This window comes from Phocoena sinus, chromosome 10, assembly GCF_008692025.1.
Source record: "Phocoena sinus isolate mPhoSin1 chromosome 10, mPhoSin1.pri, whole genome shotgun sequence".
Lineage (NCBI taxonomy): Eukaryota > Metazoa > Chordata > Mammalia > Artiodactyla > Phocoenidae > Phocoena > Phocoena sinus.
In genome coordinates, this window is record NC_045772.1 from 14188320 (window position 1) to 14211238 (window position 22919).

The 22919-nt window shown below is 42.8% G+C and overlaps 1 protein-coding gene across 1 annotated transcript; it reads left to right on the top strand.

Annotated features, from left to right (window-relative positions):
- Positions 1 to 19709: 19709 nt before the first annotated feature.
- Positions 19710 to 22028, top strand: LOC116761131 (protein HP-20 homolog). Its single transcript, XM_032646914.1, is given in 3 exon segments — positions 19710 to 19800; positions 21579 to 21988; positions 21990 to 22028. Coding segments are annotated over 3 exon segments (540 nt in total).
- The last annotated feature ends 891 nt before the right edge of the window (positions 22029 to 22919 follow it).

Below are 22919 nucleotides of genomic sequence, written 5' to 3' on the forward strand. Positions count from 1 at the left end.
AAAAAAGTGGGACTACATCAAGCTACACTCATTTTTTATATTTAGCATTTTTAATACAAAGAAGAAACAAGTTTAGACTTCAAAACTATGTCTTGGCCTTCATCGGTCAGGTAGCCTCTTAGAGAAGACTATCAAGGCTAGCAGAGGAGAGAGAGAGAGGAGGTGTAGGAAGAGACGGCACAGCCACTTTCCCTGGATGTTTATAATTGACCTCGCTAGAGATGTAAACCACATAATATTTGTAACCAGAATTGTATATCAAAATAGCCTTTTTGATTAATTCCTTTTTGTTATTCCCTCTCACTTTTTTATAAGGGCAAAATATTGAGCAGAAGAGAGAGGTACCTTATAATTTTCATAACTTTCTTAATGGTAGGAGGATTTCCTACACTTTTGCTTCTAGGTGTGTGTGGTGGGGAAGATGTGGTGGGGAGTGGAAACCTAGGGCCCCATGGGAAATCCTCCCTGCCCTTCCAATTGTTCAGGGTCTTCCTCCTGTAGGAATGGGAGAGAGAGAATAGTGCAGATCAAAGCCCAGAAGCCTTGTTCTACCCATGCAAGGTTGAATCTCTCCCCTAAAGAGCAAGGGATTACATGCAGCTGTCTTTCTAAGAGAACGAGCGTGAAGGACTCAGCTGAAGGGTTTCCAGGAGATGGTGGGAGAAGGGGAGAGGGCAGCCAGTGTGGGCTGTTAAAACGTGCAAGATGCAGGGATTGATTCCTTTTCTGTGGCTGCATCCTCTGCTAATCAGACTCAGAGTAGTCTACAGACAGCCTCAGGGCCACACTCAGGCAATTGACAATTTTCTAAGATTATCTTTCAATATCTGTTTTAGGCTCAAAGGGAAAAAAAACAGGGTCATGAACAATTTTGCAGGGGTTCAGGAAAGTGAAATCTTATGTTCACGCTCTCTTCAAATGAAAAAGGAGGAAGCCAGGACCTAAATTTTCTTCTCCTTTTCACTATGCCAAGTTTTTCTTTTATCTGTCTATTTGCTCTCTTTTTATATACTGACTCTCCACTTCACCTCCCATTCTTTCTTTAGTCTTTTTATTTGGTGTGTGGGTTTTTTCTTCCTTGATTTTTCTGCATTTTAAACAACTGTTAAAACAAAACATAATGTTGACAAAACAGGCAAATATCGTTTTATAACCTAACCTCTGAGCTTCTAACAATATTAGCATAATTTGTCTCCCCAGAGAGACAGTCATTTTGAGAAAATGGCTTGAGCTGGCAGCGAACTCAATAAATTCCATGCTCCCTGAGCTGTGTGTGACCCCACAAATCCAAAGATGGCTTTTCTTTGTCCCCTTCCATTAAGAGAGGTTAGCAGTTCTCCCCAGAGCCCACAGCAGTGGAATTTAAGACTGAATCAAATTCACCATCAGTTGGATTATCCTAGCGTTAACAGTCCTTGTAGAATACTACAGCAAACATCAAGGTCATAGTGGACTTTAATCAGAAAGCAATCTCAAAGTATTTTTTTTCTTCTCAGGACTAAGGCTATTTGAGGGAGAGGATCCTTTATGAAGGATGGTATTGAGAATAAACTATCCCCAGTGACAGTGGGGAAAGTTTGACTTTAACTGCTGCTCTTAGCTCCAGGCTAATTACCTGCTTTGTGGGCAGGCTGACAGTAAGTCCAGCAGGCATGGGGTCTGAGTTCTAGCAGCTTGAAAGACAGCCTCCAGAGGGCCCATTGCAGCACTATTTATAATAGCCAAGACATGAAAGCCACCTAAATGTGCGTGGACAGAGGAATGGCTAAAGATGTGGCACATATATACAATGGAATATCAGCCATAAAAAAGAATGAAATAATGCCATTTGCAGCAACATGCACGGACCTAGAGATTATCACACTAAGTGAAGTAAGTCAGAGAAAGACAGATATCATATGATATCACTTATATGTGGAATCTTAAAAAATGATACAAATGAACTTATAAAACAGAAACAGACTCACAGACTTTGAAAACAAACTTATAGTTACCAGGGTTTCCCTGGTGGCGCAGTGGTTGAGAGCCCGCCTGCCGATGCAGGGGACGCGGGTTCGTGCCCCGGTCCGGGAGGATCCCGCATGCCGCGGAGCGGCTGGGCCCGTGAGCCATGGCCGCTGGGCCTGCGCGTCCGCAGGCTCCGCGGCGGGAGGGGCCACGGCAGTGAGAGGCCCACGTACCGAAAAAAAAAAAAAAAAAACTTATAGTTACCAAAGGGGAAAGGTTGAGGGAGGGATAAATTAGGAGTTTGGGATTAACAGATACACACAACTACATGTCAAACAGTCAACAAGGCCCTACTGTATAGCACAGGGAACTCTACTAAATATTCTGTAATAACCTATATGTGAAAAGAATCTGAAAAAGAATGGATATGTGTATGTATAACTGAACCCCTTTGCTGTACACCTGAAACTAACACAACATTGTAAATCAGCTATACCCCAATATAAAATAAAACTTAAATTAAAAACAAAGAAAAACCAAAAAAAACCCCAGCAGAGGACCATTTCTGACAATAGTTTAATGCCTTCCTAACTTAAGAAGGAATCCTAAGGAGTGCTATCCAAATGGGTTTAGGAAACAACACTGGATTTGGAATCAGGAAGATATGGAAGGTCTGGGGGTTCCTTTCCAAATAAATGCCCTATTGGCGCAAACATTTGTTTCACTGATGTACACAATGTTCCTGGATCCCCACTCTGTACAAAGCACTATGCTAACTATTAGGAAGGAGACAGCATAGCACGGAGAAGAGTTTCTCAACTTTTAGCATGCACTCTCGGGCTGGTGTGTGCGGGTCGGCCCTGATCCTCTGTGCGGGAATCTCTCCGCTTTGCCCTCCGCACCCCTGTTGCTGTGCTCTCCTCCGCGGCTCCGAAGCTTTCCCCCTCCGCAACCCGCAGCCTCCGCCCGCGAAGGGGCTTCCTAGTGTGTGGAAACTTTTCCTCCCTCACAGCTCCCTACCTCTGGTGCAGGTCCCGTCCCTATCCTTTTGTCTCTGTTTATTCTTTTTTCTTTTGCCCTACCCAGCTACGTGGGGGGTTTCTTGCCTTTTGGGAGGTCTGAGGTCTTCTGCCAGCGTTCAGTAGGTGTTCAGGAGATGTTCCACTAGGTGTATTTATGATGTATTTGTGGGGAGGAAGGTGATCTCCACGTCTTGCTCCTCCGCCATCTTGAAGGTCTCCTCAAGAGGGAATTTTACAGCTGTACATGCTTACATGAAAAAAAAAGAACTAGGAGAGCGGCCAAGATGGCGGCAGAACAACCCTGAGCTCACGTCCTCTCACAAGCAGAACAAAACCACAACTATGTGCAGAACAGCCATCCGTGAAAAAGACTGGAACCTACCAGGAAAGCTCTTCTACCACTAAAGACAAAGAAGGAACCACAACGAAATGAATAGGCGGGCGTGGACTAGAGATATAATCAAATCCCGTAACTCCTGGGTGGGAGACCCACAAACAGGTGAGTAATTGTATTGCAGAGATTCTCCCCACAGGAGTGAGAGTTCGGAGCCTCTCATCAGGCTCCCCAGCCCAGGGCAGAGCGGGGGATTCCTGCACTGGGAAGAGGAGACCCCAGAGAATTTGGCTTTGAAGGCCTGCAGGGCTTAATTGCAGGAGCCCCACAGAACTGGGGAAAACAAGAGTCTTCACTCCTAAAGGGCATACACAAAATCTCAAGCACACTGGGTCCAAGGGCAAAAGCAGTAATTTGATAGGAGCCTGGGCCAGGCCTACCTGCTGGTCTTGGAGAGTCTCCTGGAGAAGCGGGAGGCGGCTGCAGCTCACCCTGGGGACGTAAGTAGACACATATTGGGGAACATTCAGCCACGTGAACACTGCTGCTGTGGCGGCTGACGTCCTGCCTCTTGAGCCCCGAGACCTAGCACCAGCCAACACCCTACAGACGCCAGTGCTGGGACGCTTCAGGCTGAACAGCTAACGGGGAGAGGACGCAGCCCTACCTATCAGCACACAGGCTGCCTAACGACTTACAGCTGCCTTTGGACACGCCCCTAGGCACAGCCGACGCACATCAGAGTTAAGACCCTGCTCCACCCACCAATGGACCTGCACCAGCCCCTCCCATCAAGAAGCCTGCATTAGTCTCTAAACCACCAGGGGGCAGACACCAGAAGCAAGAAAACTTAATACAATCCTGCAATGCAGGCCAGATGCTACCCTGGAGCCAGCTGGGCCCAGGCCCTGCCCACTAGCAGGGCAATGCAAACTTCTGGACACTCCAGACCCCATACCCCACCGCATAAGGAATTGTCCACACCTGCACCTCCGCTTCCCCCACTTCCCACAATGATCTAACACCAGCTCTGGGATCCCTGGGCCCTGCAGCCACACCCCAGGAACAGCTCTGACTGCCAGTAGTCTTGCACTAACCCCAGGACCTGGCTTTACCTGCCAGTAGGTGGGCAACAGCCCCGGGGTCTTTGGGACCCTGACTCCACCCACCAGGGAGCCAGCAGTAGCCCCAGGGCCCCCTAGGATTCCACAACCAGCCACCTCGGGACCAGCAGCCAACAGCATCTATACAAGGCAGGGCCTGGCAACCAACCAGACTAGGGGCTAACCAAAAAATGAACTATCTCAAATTAACAACCTAACTTTAGGGAATTCCCTGGTGGTTCAGTGGTTAGGACTCCGTGCTTTCATTGCTGGGTTCAATCCCTGGTCAGAGAACTAAGATCCTGCAAGCTGTGCAGTGAAGCCAAAAAAACAAACAAAAAAAAACCCCAACTTTATACCTCAAGGAAAAAGAACAAGAAAACAAGAACAAATTAACCCAAATCTAGCAGAAGGAAGGAAATAAAAAAGGTTACAGCAGAGATCAATGAAATAGAGAAACAATTTTTAAAAATCAAAGAATTGGTCTTTCAAAAAGATTAAGCCAAAAAAAAAAGAGAAAAGACTCAAATAATGAAACCAGAAATGAAAGGGAGATCATTACAACCCATGCCCCAGAAATAAAAAGGATTACAAGAGAATACTATGAATGTTTGTATGCCAACAAATTGGATAGCCTAGATAAAAATGGATAAATTCCTGAAAACATAACATGCCAAGACTAAATAATGAAGAAAAAGAAAATCTGAACAGACCAATATCTGGTAAGGAGATTGAATCAGTAATCACTCACTACCCCTCCCACCACTTCTGCAATATGATTGGTGTCCTTATTAGAAGAGATTAGGACACAGACACACACAGACAGAGGGACAACCATGTGAAGACAAAGGGAAAAGGTGGCCACCCAGAAGCCAAGGAGAGAGGCCTCAGAAGGAACCACCCTGATAACTCCTTGATGTTGGACTTCCAGCCTCTAGAAATGTGAGAAAATAAATCTTCATTGTTTAAGCCACAGTCTGTAGTACTTTGTACTTTGTTATGGCAGCCCTAGCAAACTAAAACAACCCCCATGGGCATCAACCTCCCCCATATTTGGGGGGAGCAGCAGAGGTATCAGATGTAGAAGGGGGTACAGAGCCTGGGGAGAGCCTATGAGCCACTGAGAACAAGAAGCACCCCTCCTGTCTGTCTGCCTGCAACCTGGGGGCCTGGCCAGGTGAGCCAGGGTGCATGCCAGCACTGAGCTTTTCTCAGTGGCGACAGTGGGTGAAGCATGGGTGGGGTGAGGCTTGAGGCAAGGTGCTCTGGACCCACACCTGTGAGTGACATGAGGGCTGGGAACAGAGCCACAGCAGGTCCGTCAGCAGGCAGGCAAAGCACGGGAAGGTGAAGACCAAGTTGAAGACCAAGTTCAACAAAGACCAAAGCCTCCCCTCTGAGTTTGCAAGAGTGCTGTTCAGGCCAGTGATCGTCCTGGAGTGTCATCAGTTACATGGGACAGAAAACCACCGCTGAGCCAATGCAAGGAGGTGTGTAGACTGGGTTCTACTGGGGACTTGTAATCTTTCAGGGAATGGGACAATGGGAGAATAAATTCATTTTTACCACTGGATGTCACCCTTGTGCCACCTGGGCTTCCATCTTCACCAAGGCTTGTTCAGTAGAGAGACAAAGAGGATCAGGTCACACTACTATATATAAAGGGCTGGCTTCCCTGGTGGCACAGTGGTTAAGAATCTGCCTCCCTTTGCAGGGGACACGGGTTCGAGCCCTGGTCGGGGAAAATCCCACATGCTGCGGAGCAACTAAGTCCGTGAGTCACAACTACTGAAGCCTGCATGCCTGGAGTCCGTGCTCTGCAACAAAAGAAGCCACCACAATGAGAAGCCTGGGCACCACAACGAAGAGTAGCCCCCGCTCACCACAACTAGAGAAAGCCCGTGCGCAACAACAAAGATCCAACGCAGCCAGAAATAAATAAAATAAGTAAATTTATTTTTTAAAACAACAACAAGGACCTATTGTATAGCACAAGGGATTATATTCAATATCTTGTAATAACCTGTAATGGAAAACAATCTGAATATATACATATACAAGTATAACTGAATCAGTTTCCTGCACACCTGAAACTAACACAACATTGTAAGTCAACTATACTTCAATTAAAAAAAAAAGGAAAGTGATGGAATCCTTGATCGGGATCACACAGCTCTGGATTACTTTACAACAGTGTTTCTCCACTTTGGCCGCATACCAGAAACTTCTGGAAAGCTTTAAAAAGCTGATGCATGGGTCCCACCCTCAAGATCTTCTGTGTGAATTGGTTGGGTGTGTAACAGGGGCATTGGGAGTTTTGAAAGCTTCCCAGAATTTTTTTTTTTTCGGCCTCACTATGCAGCTTACAAGATCTTAGTTCCCCAACCAGGGATTGAACCCTCACCCTTGGCAGTGAAATCACAGAGTCCTAACCACTGGACCACCAGGGAATTTCCCAGAAATTTTTACTGTAGAGGCAAGGTTAAGACTGAGAACCATTGCTGTAGGTTACTACCATGAATCCAGATACCGTGTGTTAAGCAAAAGTCCATTGATTGACTCATAGGTGAAATGTACTCTGGGAGCTTTCTTTTTTGAGAGTAATAAAATAAAGTCAGTTGAATTGGTTGGGGGGGCAGTTGACCCCACCCCCATCTCATCTTCCTTGGTTGAATTCAACTTGAAAGTTGTCTAAGGAGCACCTGTTTTATGTAACATGCTGTGAGTCGCGTAACAACTATGGCTTCGAAGAGCTCCCGTGAGGGAGGCAAATTACTCTAGCTCCCATCTGCCTCCTGTGTAGTTGTCGGTTCTGGAGGGCGAGGTGGTGGGAGAGAACTGTAGAAAGGCTGTAAAGAGGTGATCAGGAACGTGGTGGTCTTTATAGAGTCTCTTGTTGTTTTTCCAGGAGGATGCTCATAGGCTTCCAATGGCCGTTACACCATCACATGGGGATAGTTCGGAATGCAGGCTACAGCTTTATGATGTTTCAGCTTTACGACATGGTTACGATGTACTTCTCCTATTAACTTCTAAGGAACCCAAGCAGCTTCAAAGACTTGGATTGCTTGATACCCCAAATATACATGCAAGGTGAAAGGAATAGATATAACTTTATTTTCCTGGAGGAAAAAAATAGAGGAGATCTTCTAGCCTATTCTACATGGCCTGTAAAATTTTCATGGATCTCATTTTCTTGGTCTTCCATTTCTTAAAGCTTCACCCTTAATTTCTCCCTTTTCTAGATCACCTGCATCTAAATAGGAATAATAGGATGGTAAATGGACTTGCCTCTGACACTGAAAGCTAAGGCCCTAAACCTGAGCCCAATGAACACTAAGCTTCCTGCGCTATAGAGGAAAAGCCCTGCTTTCCCCTCCAGGCTTATTATGACGAGGACAAGCCTGTTCTACGACCACCCCCTGTCCATGCCCTCTCCTGTCCATGTAAGAAAAGTCTAGACATTTGAAAATGATTGGCTTTTCGCATTGTGATTGGCTTGAAACCTTTCTTATAAAGGCTAGAAAGTGATAAGTGCCATCTGAACATTGCCAAGACGCAAAGGGTTGCAGGTTGACTAATCATGGACAGAAGCTTGAAGCAGGTAGCATTAGAACTAGACCTTAAGTAATGAGTGTTGTCTTGATTGGAAATAATGGGGAAAGAGGCTGGGTCGTGTGCAGGAAGTGACTCGTAGATATCATTGTGACCATGAGCTACAGAGACTAGTAAAGCTTTTTCTCCCCACCTAATATTTTCTTCATGCTTGTACACTCATTCATTTTCAATTACTTATTCACTCATTTCACAAATATGCTTTGAGCATTTGCTATATTCCATCCCTCTACTAGAAATGAAGACTGTAAAGATACCAAAGCTTTACAACCTCCATTCAGTTACTTTCAGCCAGTGGAGGGCAGACCAAAAGACTTCCAATGAAACCTAATTGTTTCTATAAGAGGCTTGAAAACATACAGAAATAGGGACATCAACAATGTGCAGTGGAGACACAGTTGAGAAGAGGTCACCTTTGCTACGAGAAGTGGGAAAAGTCTCTTCCCAGAGCTGTGTCTCAAAGAAAGATACTAATTTAACCTACTCTGAAAAGGGTTCAAGGATATTCCGGCAGGGGAAATAGCATGTTCAAAGGCATGGAGAAGTGAAAGTGTTTAAAGGTTGGAAAGGGCATGACTGGTTCTGGGAGCCCTTGAACTAAGGATGACGCCCAGCATTGCTGAGATTGGTGGGGCTGAGGCTTAAGATGTGCACACAGGCAACTCGTGAAAGTTGTGCCACACCAAGGAGCTTGGGCTTTATCTTTTAGACAACTGAGAGTATTCACCTGGGCAGTGTCACAGTAACATCTGGGTTCTAGAAAGACTGCTCAGGAAGAGTGGTCTTGGGATGGATGATGAGTTGGAAAGGGGAAAGTTGGGGCCGAGCTGGTAAGGGGACTGTCAGAATGATCTCAGTGAGAAATGATGAGGGGCTAACCAGGAGCCCAGACTGGAGGTGCTGGCTATGAGACATTTCTGGGGTCACAGCACTTGACCTTGATGATTAGTTGAGTGTTGGGAATTAGGGAAAGCAGAGGATTGAAGATATCTTGATGATTTCTAGCTTGGGAGGCTGATGAGTCCATTAATTGAGACATTTCCAAGCAAGAAATCTTACATTTCAGTGAAATGCAAAGTTAGAACCTTCTCGAATGGTTTTAGTGGTCTTCTGAATTGCAGCCCCTTAATCCCGGTGTAAGCCATTATGTGGCTCTCTTGTCCTTAGAAGGATAAGGAAATAAGGAAAAAAGAACAAGGAAAAAAGGAAAGGAAATAAGGAAATACTAAGGAATACTAAATAAGGAAATACTAAATAAGGAAATACTAATACTTCTAAGGAAATACTAAGGATAATGATTATTATTACATTAATTTTAGTATTACACAAGTAGCTCTTTCTCTGGCAGGGAAATTAGTTACTTTCCTAGAATTCACTATCACTTTCTGTGAGCTTTCAGCTCTTCCAGCCTCAGGATTTCGGTATTTCTTCCCTCTCTCCCAATGACATTGATTTTTCTGCCCTAAGGGCTTTCAATATGATTCCTCAAAAAACAATATGTGTATATTTTCCCATTTGTTCATTTATTTTTAAATTCAATCATGTACCTTACAATATGCAAATCCCCTGCTAAACCTTGGGGACATACAGAATAATAAGATGGTCCGTCGCACTCCAGGACCTAGAGTCTACATGCAAAACAAATATATGAACATTGAGACACATATTTAAGTGGTATAAGGGAGAGGGCATGAAGGGAGCAGAAAGAAATACATAGTTGATTTTACCGGGGAAGGGCAGGAGGTAGTGATCAGTCAGGGCTTCATAGGGAACGTGACAGATGATTCAGCTGAACCTCCTGGGAAGAGTGGGCATCGGCAAGCAGAGTGGGTGGGGAAAGCATCCTGGGAAAAGGAAGCAACATAGACAAAGTCCTAGAAATCCAAAATGCTTGAGATGCTGGGGAAAATAGTGAGTAGGTCTGTGTGGGTCTCACCTTAGCATACATTTCATCACCTCTGCTTGCCTTTTCAGCTTCATCTCATGCAACTCTCCCCTCGCTATGAACAGCCTCTTCATACACCAGTTAAAAGCATGGGAGCTGTGGAAGCCTTCCTAACCAGAGCCAAATAATAGAGATATTGTTGGCACACCTGGGAATTGATTGAACAATGGAGTGATGAGTCGTCAAAGGATCGTTGCTCAACAATTCCCCTTTGGAACACTGGGTGGCGCTGTCCACCCACTAAGGGGGAAAGACTCATTTTGAAGCCATTTTCAGCAATCATTTTCTTAGGAGTTAAGACTCTAATCATCCCACCTGAGGAATGTATAAGGCAGCTGGGCAACCTGCTCTGACATGGGACAAATAAAAATATCTGACTTTGGGGAAGAGAAACAGTGAACCTGTCTTTTCAAATTGATTTTGAAGTGCAAGCAGAATTGAGACCCATGATACCAGCCCTGGTTGATTTACAACATGTTTTTTGCTAGGGTCAGGAACACACACACACACACACACACACACACACACACACACACACATAACGTAGTATAACATTCTGTTGAGAAGTATGTCAATAAATAGACTTGGCCACCCTGGAAGCACCAAAGAAAGTGTTCCAATAGAAGAACACTACCTCCCATAAATATACAAAATTACAGGGAATTTCAGAAAGAAAGAGGAAACAGTCAGTTCACCTGGCTGGTGAAATAACTTTATAGTCTAGAGCTTAGCTAGGAGAATTTCCATTCCAACGCTGTAGCTATCAATTAGAGAACTCATGTTTCTCCAATTAGCAAACTCAGTTCTGCTGAGCCAACTCCTTGCCAAAGTAGAAGGGGAAACAGCCTCCTGGACCTTGTACTAGGACAGCCAAGAGATGAAACACTCTTTCCTAAATACACTGCCTAGATCTCCTATAATCCATCTTTACTTCATATGGTTTAAGGATGTGGCAACATACCCATGGTCACATTACTTGTTTTTCTGTTGTTGTTTTTAATGAACTTTACTTATTTATTTTGGCTGCGCTGTGCAGCATGCGGGAGCTTAGTTCCCCTACCAGAGATCGAACCCGCGTCCCCGCAGTGGAAGTACAGAGTCTTAACCACTGGACCACCAAGGAAGTCCCACATTACTTGTTACTGGTGAAATTTGAAAATAAACCTACTTAGTTTGGATTCTGAAGGACATACCTGTGTTGCAGAGGCAAAATATTGACCAGGAAGGTAGAGAAGTTCTTGCCACCCACAAAATAGTAATGTTATATGTTGACTTGGTGGGTTCCCATATACTACCAGGACGTGACTTCTTTAGTGTGAACCAGGAGAAAGACTCAACAAAAGTATCTCTGGGCGCTACTCTCCTCTCCATGCATTCCTTTATCAAAGTTGGCTCAGAGAAAGAGTAGTCAGCATGTTTTATTTTTATTGTAATTTAAGCAATTGTTTACCCATCACAGAGACATTTGCATCAGCAGGGTCATCTTTAATTGTAAAGGGAAAGGCTTTGCCCCTAGAGGGAAAAAAAGATGCCAGAATTAAATGATGGAGGGGATGTTTGTGGACACTTAGATGCTTTAGAATCATTGTAATTGAGCATCTCTAAAGCTCTACACATGGCTGGCTCTGAGACTTCTGCAGCTCACCATGGCTCTCCTTCTGCCACATACACAAGCGCATAAAGGCTGGCACCTTTCTGGGCATGTGAGAGATGGCCAATACAGTAGTTTAACGAACTCAAAGTTATCATTTTATTCCTTTAAGAGTAATGCTTTTAGTATCCTGTTGAAGAAAATTCTGCCTAGCCAAAGCATGAAGATATTCTCCTATCTATTCTGGTAAAAAGCCTCATTATTTTACTGTTCACATGTATATCTATATTCAGCTGTATTTGATTTTTGTATACCAGGTGAGATAAGATATAAGATTTTTTCTCAATGCATAATCTACTGACCCGGTGCCGTTAATTAAAGAGATCATATTTCCATATTTCCCCAACTGTTCCGTTGTGCCAACTTTTATTTATTTGTTTTCTTTATTTTTTCTGGCTGCGTCGGGTCTTAGTTGCGGCTGAGAAGCAAGAGAGATGTACCCTTGGTCAATGCTGGCATTTCCTTAATTTTAGTATAAGTCATATGTAATGGATTTCCAGTTGGAGATGGGACTTAATTTTCTTTATAAGAAGAAAACCTGTCCTGAAAAGTTATATCTATGGGTATAGAAAGGGAGACTCAACTCATCTTTGGAATTGTCCCTATAAGTTATGTACCAATGACATATATCCATCCATTTCTCACAGGGAAAGTTTAACAGGATATATTTTGGCTTTCGAAGGGATTGGCATGAACTGTTCCGACTGAAGGAACTGTTGGAAGGAAAATGATATATGTAGCCCACACTCTATCTTTACTTATATCCAAAAGTCAAAAAGAAGCAGTTTATAATGCAATGATATACTTTAATGGCCCTGGAAGAAGGCAATCTGGTTTGGAACATACTTCAATGATTGTATAAGCCTTGGAAAGATACTTCACCTTTCAGTTAATTCTAATAAACATAGGAAGTAGGTACCATACGCATCTCCATTTTATAGATGAAGAACTCAAAGCACTGAAAGATGAAGTTACTTTTCTGAGGTCACACAGGTTGTGGACAGAAACTCACGGACACTTAACCACTCAGTTATGCTGCCTTGTAGCATATGTATTTGAGACATACCTACTGTGAGAGAAAGAACTTCATTCTTTTTACCAAAAGGAGTCACAGAGATGGGAGTCAGGACATTGGATAAATTAATTGTTCTAGGCTCTAAGAACTGATCGGGTTTCAGCAGAATTTTTACCTATCTAAACAGTGAAGTCAGGTCAACTCTATACACAGTTCTAATCTCAAACATTCCTGCTTCACTGAGGCTGTAAGTATAATTATGTATGATTTATTTGAGGGAGCTAGGGCCCCTGGGGGCCTCTAAGTACATAAAACAGAATTTGGCTTCCATGGGTGGAGAAGGAAAGGATTTCCCTGAGAAACAAATGCTAACGAGTTGAATATTCAATGCAGCATTATCTTAGTTGTAATTTAAATCCAGCCAAGCCTGGGGACATCTAATTCACACGAATAAGTAACTACTTCCTGTGGCCAGGTATACTTTTTAATATATTGTGGAATTCCATTTGCTGATGATTACCAAAGCGTTACATGTCAGTGTCCCCAAGAGATTTATTTCTGTGAAGTACACTGTTCCTGAATGGAGTGGGGGAGCCTTGACTATTTCCTCGTAACTAAAATGGAGGGAGAATACAAGAGACTACACTGTGAAGTTTGCTGGTTTCTACAATTATGGAGTCCATATGTCATTGCCTACCCGTGTGATCCATGAGCAGAATTGCTACAAAACTCAATCTGGTACTGCTAGGTTCAGAGAATTCTATGGAGAAGGGGTGGAGTGATAATTAATCAGACAGAGATAAGGCAACCACTGCACTATTAAATTCCATAACTTCCCTCAAAGTTGGAATAATGGATCCTGTCAAATACCCACAGCACTGGAGTTGGGAGAGTTTTCATGGATTAGGATTGGGAAATTGGTGTGGCCTGCTACAGCCTGTGGACAATTCAGGGCCCAGGGGAGGAATGTGGTGTGATACACCTAGCTGGGAGATAGTCAGAATATGAAGGAGAATCTAGCTTTGAGTCAGTTTAGTCAATTTAATTGGAGTTGTCTGTATTAAATTTTTAACTTAAATTCATAAGAATTTATAGATTACATATTTAGACAGAGATTTCACTAAATGTCCCTCTCTTTTCACAAGGAATGGATTAAACAGAACAGAGTACATGGCAGCTATTGGATAAATAGAAACAGGTCAGTAGAGCAGAGTGGTTAAAAACTGTAGACCCTAGAGTCAATATCCCTGCGCCAAAGGTGGCTTCTGGATAAGTTACTAGACATCACTTTGCCTCCATTTCATTTTCTATAAATTGAAGATAATAATAGTAACTCATATCCTGGCCTCATTGTGTATTCAGTAAAATAATCATGCAAAGCCTAGTATATAATAAATTCACAGTAAATATTAGCTATTACTTTTGTTGTTATCACTATTGTTTATAAGTCAATAGAGATTTCTCAAATGATAAGGTTATATATAACAGTTTGAAATATTTGCATATTGGTACGCGGGCCTCTCACTGTTGTGGCCTCTCCCGTTGCGGAGCACAGGCTCCGGACGCGCAGGCTCAGCGGCCATGGCTCACGGGCCCAGCCGTTCAGCGGCTCAGCGGCATGTGGGATCTTCCCGGACCGGGGAATGAACCCGTGTCCCCTGCATCGGCAGGTGGACTCTCAACCACTGCGCCCCCAGGGAAGCCCTTGCATGTTTTTGAAGCTTCTGTCTGAATAACCATCTATAGAGTAAAGTATGTTTATTTCTTTTATGCTAGGGTAAGTTATTCTACATATTATGGGAATGAAATAATTAATGTATTAAAAACTTAGAATCAGGCTTGAAACAAAGTAAAGGGCTTTAACTTTGCTGTCTTTGTAAGGGACCCTTACCTGTAATTCCCATGAAGAGAGTTCCCCTCTACCGCCACCCACAGGCAACCTGACTTGTGAAAAGAAACTTGACCAACCATAGAGCTTCTCAATGTCTCTGTTCCCATCTCATGAGCTTCATTTAGAAAGGTTTAGGAGGGCTGATTAAATCAATTGATTTCAAAAAATGTTTGATTTCTTATCTCTCCTGAGGTTAATGGACTGGTTAATTTTTTTAATATAAATTTATTTATTTATTTAGGCTGTGTTGGGTCTTTTGTTGCTGCGCACGGGCTCTCCCCAGTTGCGGTGAGCGGGGGCCACTCCCCGCTGCAGCGCACGGACCTCTCATTGCGATGGCCCCCGCTGGTGCGGAGCACGGGCCCCAGGCACATGGGCTTCAGCAGCTGTGGCACACGGGCTCTAGAGCACAGGCTCAGCAGCTGTGGCGCACGGGCCCAGCCGCTCCGCAACATGTGGGATCCTCCCAGACCAGGGCTCGAACCCCCGTCCCCCGCATTGGCAGGCGGACTCCCAACCACTGCGCCACCAGGGAAGCCCGGACTGGTTAATTTTTAATTAGAGAGAATTTAGGGCGATTGACATTCAAACTGGGGTCCTTCCCTCCACATACCTCTGGCAGTGAGTTGTTGGCTGACGACTAGGATCTGACTGTTGAGGTAAGTGGACTCTACCCTGGATCTCTTCCTTTTGTAGCCACATACCAGGCCCAGAATGTGGGCCCAGCTCCCCCCCATTCCTCCTCCTACCTACAGAATAGGACCAGAGGTGTCCACTGAGTTTATGAGCTTGGGTTTTCTCCTTGACATTGACAAAGACAGAAGCTAAAGAATTAAAGGATGCCAGTGGGAAAAGCAGGAAAACTACAAGTCCTATGTGGTTCTTAATTGCTGACATGGAATTACCACAAATTCAGCAGCTAAAAGGCATGAATTTATTATCTCATAGTTTCCATGGGTCAGAAGTCTGGGTGAAACCAGGGGGTGGGGGCTCCTGGGCACAGAAGCCATTTTTTGTCCCCCGTTTTTTGTAGGCAAGACTCCAGCCTTCATGACCTTCCCTGAGTTCCAAAGGGTGGATTTGAACAATTGCTAATCAATTTTTCTTTTCAAAAAAGTCCATTTATCGATTTGTTTTCTTTTATGTTATATGTTTTTGGTGTCATGTCTAAGAATTCTACCTAGCCCAGGATTGGGAAGATTTTCTCCTATGCTTTCTTCTAAAAGTACTACAGTTTTACACTTTACATTGAGATCTATCATCTACTTAGAGTTAATATTTTTATAAGGCATGAGGTTCAGGTTAACATTAATTTTTTCAACTACCCATTGTTCCAACATCCTTTGTTGAAAATTCTATCTTTTCTCCACTGAAATGGTTTTGCACCTTTGTGAAAAATAGGTTGGTCGTGTGTGATTTATATGTAGACTCTTTTTATGTTCCATTGATGTATGCTTATATCCCTCTGCCAAAACCACAGTGTGTTAATCACTAACATTATAAACTAAGTCTTAAATATAGAGCAGAAAATCGTATGATTATATCAATTAATACAGAAAAAATTATTTGACAAAATTCAACACCCCTTCACAATAAAAACTCTCAGCAAACTAGGAATAAAGGGGAACTTCTTCCACTTGATAAAGAGCATGTGCCAAAAAAGCTACCGTTAATGTCATATTTATGGTCTGAAAATCATGTCTGGTACATGCATGTTCACTTAGTTCTCTTCCCTGTGGTCTTGGCTCCAGCTGCAACCAAACACATATTCTTAGCAAGGACTCTCCCCAACAAGAAGTAGTCTCTCCATACAGAATTTTAGGGCCACATGGGAAGATGAGGGAATGTTTCCCCACCTTATTATATATAAGGTCAAGTTCTAACTTTATTTGGTGGAGGAAATCTCTATCATCAATTACCTAGGTCCTTAGTACAGCAGAGATTTTTTTACAAATCTCAATCATATCTTACACAAAAGCAAAGTCATGACAACTCTTCAACAATCTATTTGCAAAAATATTCTGGAAGTGAAGTCAGAGGATTCATTCACCTACATGTTCTGGGTTGCTTCCTGGACATTGACAGTCCACTGGTAGGTCAGGCAATTTTATTCTTCTCTTTGACAACCATCGACATGCCGTTTGGCCTTGTACTCAGGCAAGTGGTGGTTTACCGAAAAATAACTAGAAATTATTCACTTTTAATTATAGTTCACCTACTGTGCTATGCTCAATGCTGAGTAATCCCCTACACTAACTCAGAATTAACTTCTAATTTGTTCTCCTTATAAAAATGTCCTCTTCCCATACATATGTATATTTGATATATAGACACTAAAGGAGACTTTTGACCCAAACTTTAGATTAGTTCATCAAAGCTCAGGGGCATATGAATTCCAGGGGGAAAAAATAAAATAAGGCTAATAAGAAAGAATATGGAGTATTATATAAATAGTTTGATTTGTGTAAAATATGATATAATGCAGATATTTTCCTTATGAGATTGTTATTAATATCAAAAGAGGTGAGTGCCATGCATGTTAAAATAGTAACTAATATTAATTAGTACTGCATCCTTTACATTTGTTTGACTATTTAATTATGTATCAGTTAATGTTGGTTTCTCCTTGCACATTATTCTCACTGGAAATTGCCCGCAATTCTAGACTTTCTGCTCTGCACTTGGCTTCCTGTCCAGCAAATGGTTTGTGATGACTCCAGATGTGTGGTTGTGCATAAGGAATTAAGTCTTCAGAAAGAAGTCAGAGCAGGAGGAGAAATGGCCTCTTTACGTTGGCCTTTCACGTATTGACAGCTGCTCCCATAATAGACCTGCTGGAAGGGAAATCTGAAAATGACCTAGGACTTGTAGTTGACAACTCTACCGAGCCTAAGATCCAGAATCAGCGAGAGTGGGCGGCCTGAATCCACCTTGTCATTAAACGTTAATTTTGTTGTCCCAGTTTGGACCAGAGGTAAATATTTGAATAGGCAAACTTTGGACCATTTAGTTAAGGCCTGACAGAGTGAACAGTGACAGGAGCCCAAGCCTCAGACACACAGCTAGGCATTTCAGAAAGAAATCTGAGAGAAGCCTACCCCCGCAAAGGAAAGACTTTGTCTTGAGAATGGCTGGTAGGAGACAGACACGGATTGTGGGAAGGGGTTCAAGTGCTTGCAAGAGGGTGGAGGGAGGGTGTCATTTTGTTAATAGAGGTGTGAATATCCTAGTGGCAAAAATGGGTTTTCTGACATGATTATAGCCTTGGCTGGACAAGAAAAGTGAAAGCCAAGGGCAGAGGGTTTGGAGAAACGAGAGGGCGGGGCACTGGCTAACAATTAAGTAACTTATTTAAAACACTTACGGTTAAGAACGCTGATTTTTAATTCAGAATGCCTGGAATTAGAATCTTGTCTCAGGCTGTAACTAACTAGTAATCTGGTTGAGAATAAGTAGGATCACCTGTTTGAATCTCAAACTACTAATCTGTAAAATGGAATAGGAACCTTACCTTGTAGGGGTGTAATGAATGGTTCTAGGTACTTTCGCTATCAGCTTCTTGGCCGCAATCATTTTCACTACGAACGTTTTTGCCCCATAACGAACTTATCGTAAGGCAATTTTGCTGTAAAAGATAAAATAATGAAAGATAAAAGAGGGACATTAAAAAGAACATAATGAAACATAAGAAATGAATAACAAAATTCGAAAGACTTTATTGTGCAATACAAAATATTTGAATACATTAAAAATGTGTGCAGATTCATGGCAGTACCATGCAAATAACTGATTTTACTTTGTAGGTTGTACCAAAGCACTTGTCTTGCAAGTCTTTCATAGTATCTTATACTTTTTTTTTTTGCTTTCAGATTTGTCTCTTCATTCAGCATCACACTTTTTCTTTTTTGCTAAAATTTCCTCCTTCATTAAGAGAGGTATCAGTTTCCAAATACTAGGATGCATATTTGTAACTGAGTTCTGTATTGCATTGTGCAAGCCTCTACACGGTTATTGTTCTCAGCCTTGTGTCACAAGTCCATTGATAGACGTTCCAAAGTTCTATGGGAAATGCTGGTTCAACTCCATGCCTTCAAATCACCCAAGGAGTTGCAAACTGATATGTTGTCATTTTCTAGTATACTATGTGATCTGGCTTTGCACTCTCTTATTTCACACTTCCAGTAAATTTTTTCCCCATATTTTCTCTCAAGTTTCTATATGTAGTTTTTATCATCCACTGTTTTAAGACCACCATGCCTACTCATCACTATCAGGACCATTATGAGGGCTAAGATTTATGTAATATAAAAATGGGAGTACTGAGTCAATGGAGAAATAAAACCAAACAACTGTCAACCAGTTATTTTATCTTTTATGGCAAAATTGCCTTATGGGCAATTAGTTACGTGGCAAAAAATGTTTGTGGTGAAAATGTTTGTGGCAAAGATGTTTACAACAAAAATACCAGGCACGTAATGAAAACTTAATGATATGATGTTTCTGGCACAATATCTTTTCATAATAAGCACTCAATATATAACAGGCTCTAATACGAATAAATCATTTCTTAACTCAAGAAATGTTATCAAGTGCTTACTATGTGCTATCAATTCAAAGATGGATGAAAAAAAAGGTTGACCATTCAGGATTCAGAAACACTTTTTTTTTGTTTGTTTTTGTTTTTTTTTTTTTTGTTTTTTTTTGTGGTATGCGGGCCTCTCGCTGTTGTGGCCCCTCCCAGTGCGGAGCACAGGCTCCGGACGCGCAGGCCCAGCGGCCATGGCTCACGGGCCCAGCCGCTCCGCGGCACGTGGGATCCTCCCGGACCGGGGCACGAACCCGCATCCCCTGCATCGGCAGGCGGACTCCCAGCCACTGCGCCACCAGGGAAGCCCCAGAAACACTTTTAATGGAATAATTATTGATATGTATTAAGTGGTAATGAAGGGGCGTTAACAAATACTAGCTGAAGTTCAGAGAGTAACTTGCTCAGTTTACTAGTATGGGTAAGAATGATATTTGAGTCCATGAATTTAATTCTAGAGATGATACCTTTCCTGGACCAGGTTGCAACTCTACCTATCCAGGCTTCACATAAAAATAAAACAAAACAAAAACAAAGAACAGAAAAAACCTCTGTTTGTTTCTTTAATCAAGATATCCAGATATTGATCAACATCATCCTAATGGCAACTGTTGTCTTTCAGAAAGGAGGATGTGCTGGACCTCCAGGGGCACCAGGATATCCAGGACCTCCAGGTTTGAGAGGTGAGAAATATATCCTTCTGCCTCTTATTTTCCCTTCTCATTTCATATTCTTGGTAGGAAAGTCATAATCCTCAAAGGCTCAGGAGCATCAGGCATTAAGGATGAAAAGAATGCAGAGAAAATGATCAGCTGTAGGATTGGGTCCCAAGCCAGGGTGACCAGAGCCCAAATCACAGGGCACAAGAGAGACTGGCCTAGTTTTAGTACCAGAGAACTGTGATCCATGTGGGTTAGTCATAATGGCAGGATGTGCTAAGTAAGAGTTAGTATCATGGATTAAACTGTCTGATAAACAACAAGAAAAACGTACGGGTTAATAAGTGTAGCAGGGCATCATGTATCATCAAAAGAATTGGATTTCATTGGGCACTTAGAGCTCCAAACTTAGTTATTATGAAAAGGTTGATGCCCAATGAGCACCTGCATATGAAGCAAGATTCTTCCTAGCTTCTGTCCTGGTTACTTCTTTGTAGCCAGTGAGACTGGACCAAGAGGGGACTCTCAGGAAAGCTCACAGCTGTGTGTCATCTCTTATGGGATGGTCTCCAGGATTAGATTTGGTAATCCAAAGGTTTCTGGTTCCCAGACTTAGACACCCAGGCCTTTTTATTTATCCTCATCCTCAGTAAGATTAAAATCATTAGCAAGAATTAGTCCCACCCAAATCAGGGTGAAATGATATATAGGATCATTATCATCCATATACTATCAGAAAATCACATTGTTTTCCATTTATTGTTACATTTCCCTAAATTATCCCAGGAAGTACAAAGTCTTATCAAACAATTGGAGGCCAACAGAATTAATAATACTTAACATATGTTAACATTTGATTTCTTTAACTGACAAAAATTATATATATTTAAGGTGATGTTTTGATATATATGTATATTGTGAAATGATTATCAATCTAATTAATGTATCTGTCACCTCAGATAGCTACCATTTTGTGTGTGTGTGTGTGTGTGTGTGTGTGTGTGTGTGTGTGGTGAGAACATTTAAGATTTACTCTCTCTTAGTAAATTCCAAGCAAACAATACAGCATTGTTAACTATAGTCACCATGCTGTCCGATAGCTCTCCAGAAATTACTCATCCTGCATAACGGACACTTTGTACCCTTTGACCAACATCTCCCCATTTCCCTCTTCTGTGTGTATTTGAGTAAAAGAAAAGGGAAGAAATAGAGCCATGGCAGGGTAAAGAGAGGAGCTGGGAGTAGAAACGCCTGCATTCTCACTACCTGATGTCAAGAATGGTGAATTTTCAATGGATCTGATCAACTACAGTCACCATGCCATCCCTTAGATCTCCAGAACTTATTCATCCTACATAACTGAAACGTTGTATCCTTTGACCAACATCTCCCCTTTTCCCCGACCCCCAGTCTCTGGCAATCACCATTTTACTCTCTGCTTCTATGAGTTCAGCTTTTTAAAGTCCACCTATAAGTGAGATCATGCCATACATGTCTTCTTGTAAGGCTTAATGTTTTGTAGGCACTACAAGTATTTTAAATGCATTGTCTCATTACAACTTCACAACAGTCACATGAGAAGTCAATAATATTATTTTCAGATGAGGAAATACAGCCCAGAAACATTAATTAACTTTAGCAAGATTACAAAGCTGGTCAATTTCGGAGATGTGACTTGCAACCATTTAATCATACACCAAAGATCAATCTCTTAACCATGATGTTATAACCAAAAAGTGGTGGTTTCATTCATCAACTGAGGTACCATCTTCTTATTGGATGCTATGACCTTCTTACTGGGTCTTCTCCACTTTTCCAAGGGATACCAGGTTTACCAGGATTGCCAGGACCTCCAGGACCAAGTGTAAAATGCCCGTGCAACAGAACGTCCGCCTTCACTGCGAAGCTCAGTGACAAGCTGCCTTCACCTTTGAAGCCTGTTACCTTCACAGAGGTCCTGTACAATACCCAGAGAAACCTACAGGAGGACACTGGGGTCTTCACAGGCAGGGTGCCGGGAAATTCCCATTTCCTCTCTGATGTGGAGCTCCAGCACTGCAAGGTGATCGTTCGGCTGATGAGGAACAAAAGTTCTGTCTTAGAAAAGCGTCAGGTCTCCGCCAAAGAGTCCAGGAATCTCTCTGGCATGTTGAGCCTGCCGCTGAGCATAGGCAAGAAGGTGTGGCTAGAAGCAGAAGCGGAAACCAAGAAGCCAGAGCAAAGCCACAGCTACAATCTATTTCTCTGGTCTCCTGACATAGTTCTGGCCTCTCTATATAGCAAAGACAAACCCCTTATGATTTTGCTGTCTAAAGCAAACAGACAAATAAATAAATATGCCCTATATCTTGGGCTTTCCTTTCCTTAGCATTTTGGAAGTTTTGTACATTCTATGTTTATATGAAGGAACAGGTAGATTTGGTCACAGTGGAACTGGGCCTTAGAGTTCTGTTCCAGAAATCATGACATTATTTCACTTAAATCACTTCTCTAATATTTATCGAGGCCATTCTGCCTCTTTGTCCCCAGACCCCCGTTACTGGATGGAAATCCTTTTATCCAAGGGACAGGATTTCCCTGGAGGTCCAGTGGTTAAGACTCTGCGCTTCCAATGCAGGGGGTGCAGGTTCAATCCCTGGTTGGGGAAATAAGATCCCACATGCTGCGTGGCACGGCCAAAAAATTAAAAAAAAAAAAAAAAAAGGAATGTCTTACCTTCTTTTTGCGGCACACGGGCCTCTCACCACTGTGGCCTCTTCCGTTGTGGAGCACAGGCTCCGGACGCGCAGGCTCAGAGGCTATGGCTTATGGGCCCAGCTGCTCCGCGGCATGTGGGATCTTCCCGGGCCAGGGCACGAACCCGTGTCCCCTACATCGGCAGGCGGACTCTCAACCACTGCGCCACCAGGGAAACCCCAAGGAATGGCTTACCTTTTATCCAAGGGAAACAGGCTCAGGGTCCCTCCCTCTCACCAATCTACTTCTCCATCTAATTGACAAGTTTCATCATGTGCCCCTCCTTAACCCTCTAATGCTTTCCTCTTCTGTCATTCACACTGGAAATTCTGTCAGATCATTTTTACAGTTAAAGAGGGTTGAAGTAAAACACACTGCCATTATTCTGCTTATGATCATGATAGGATTTACCCTCC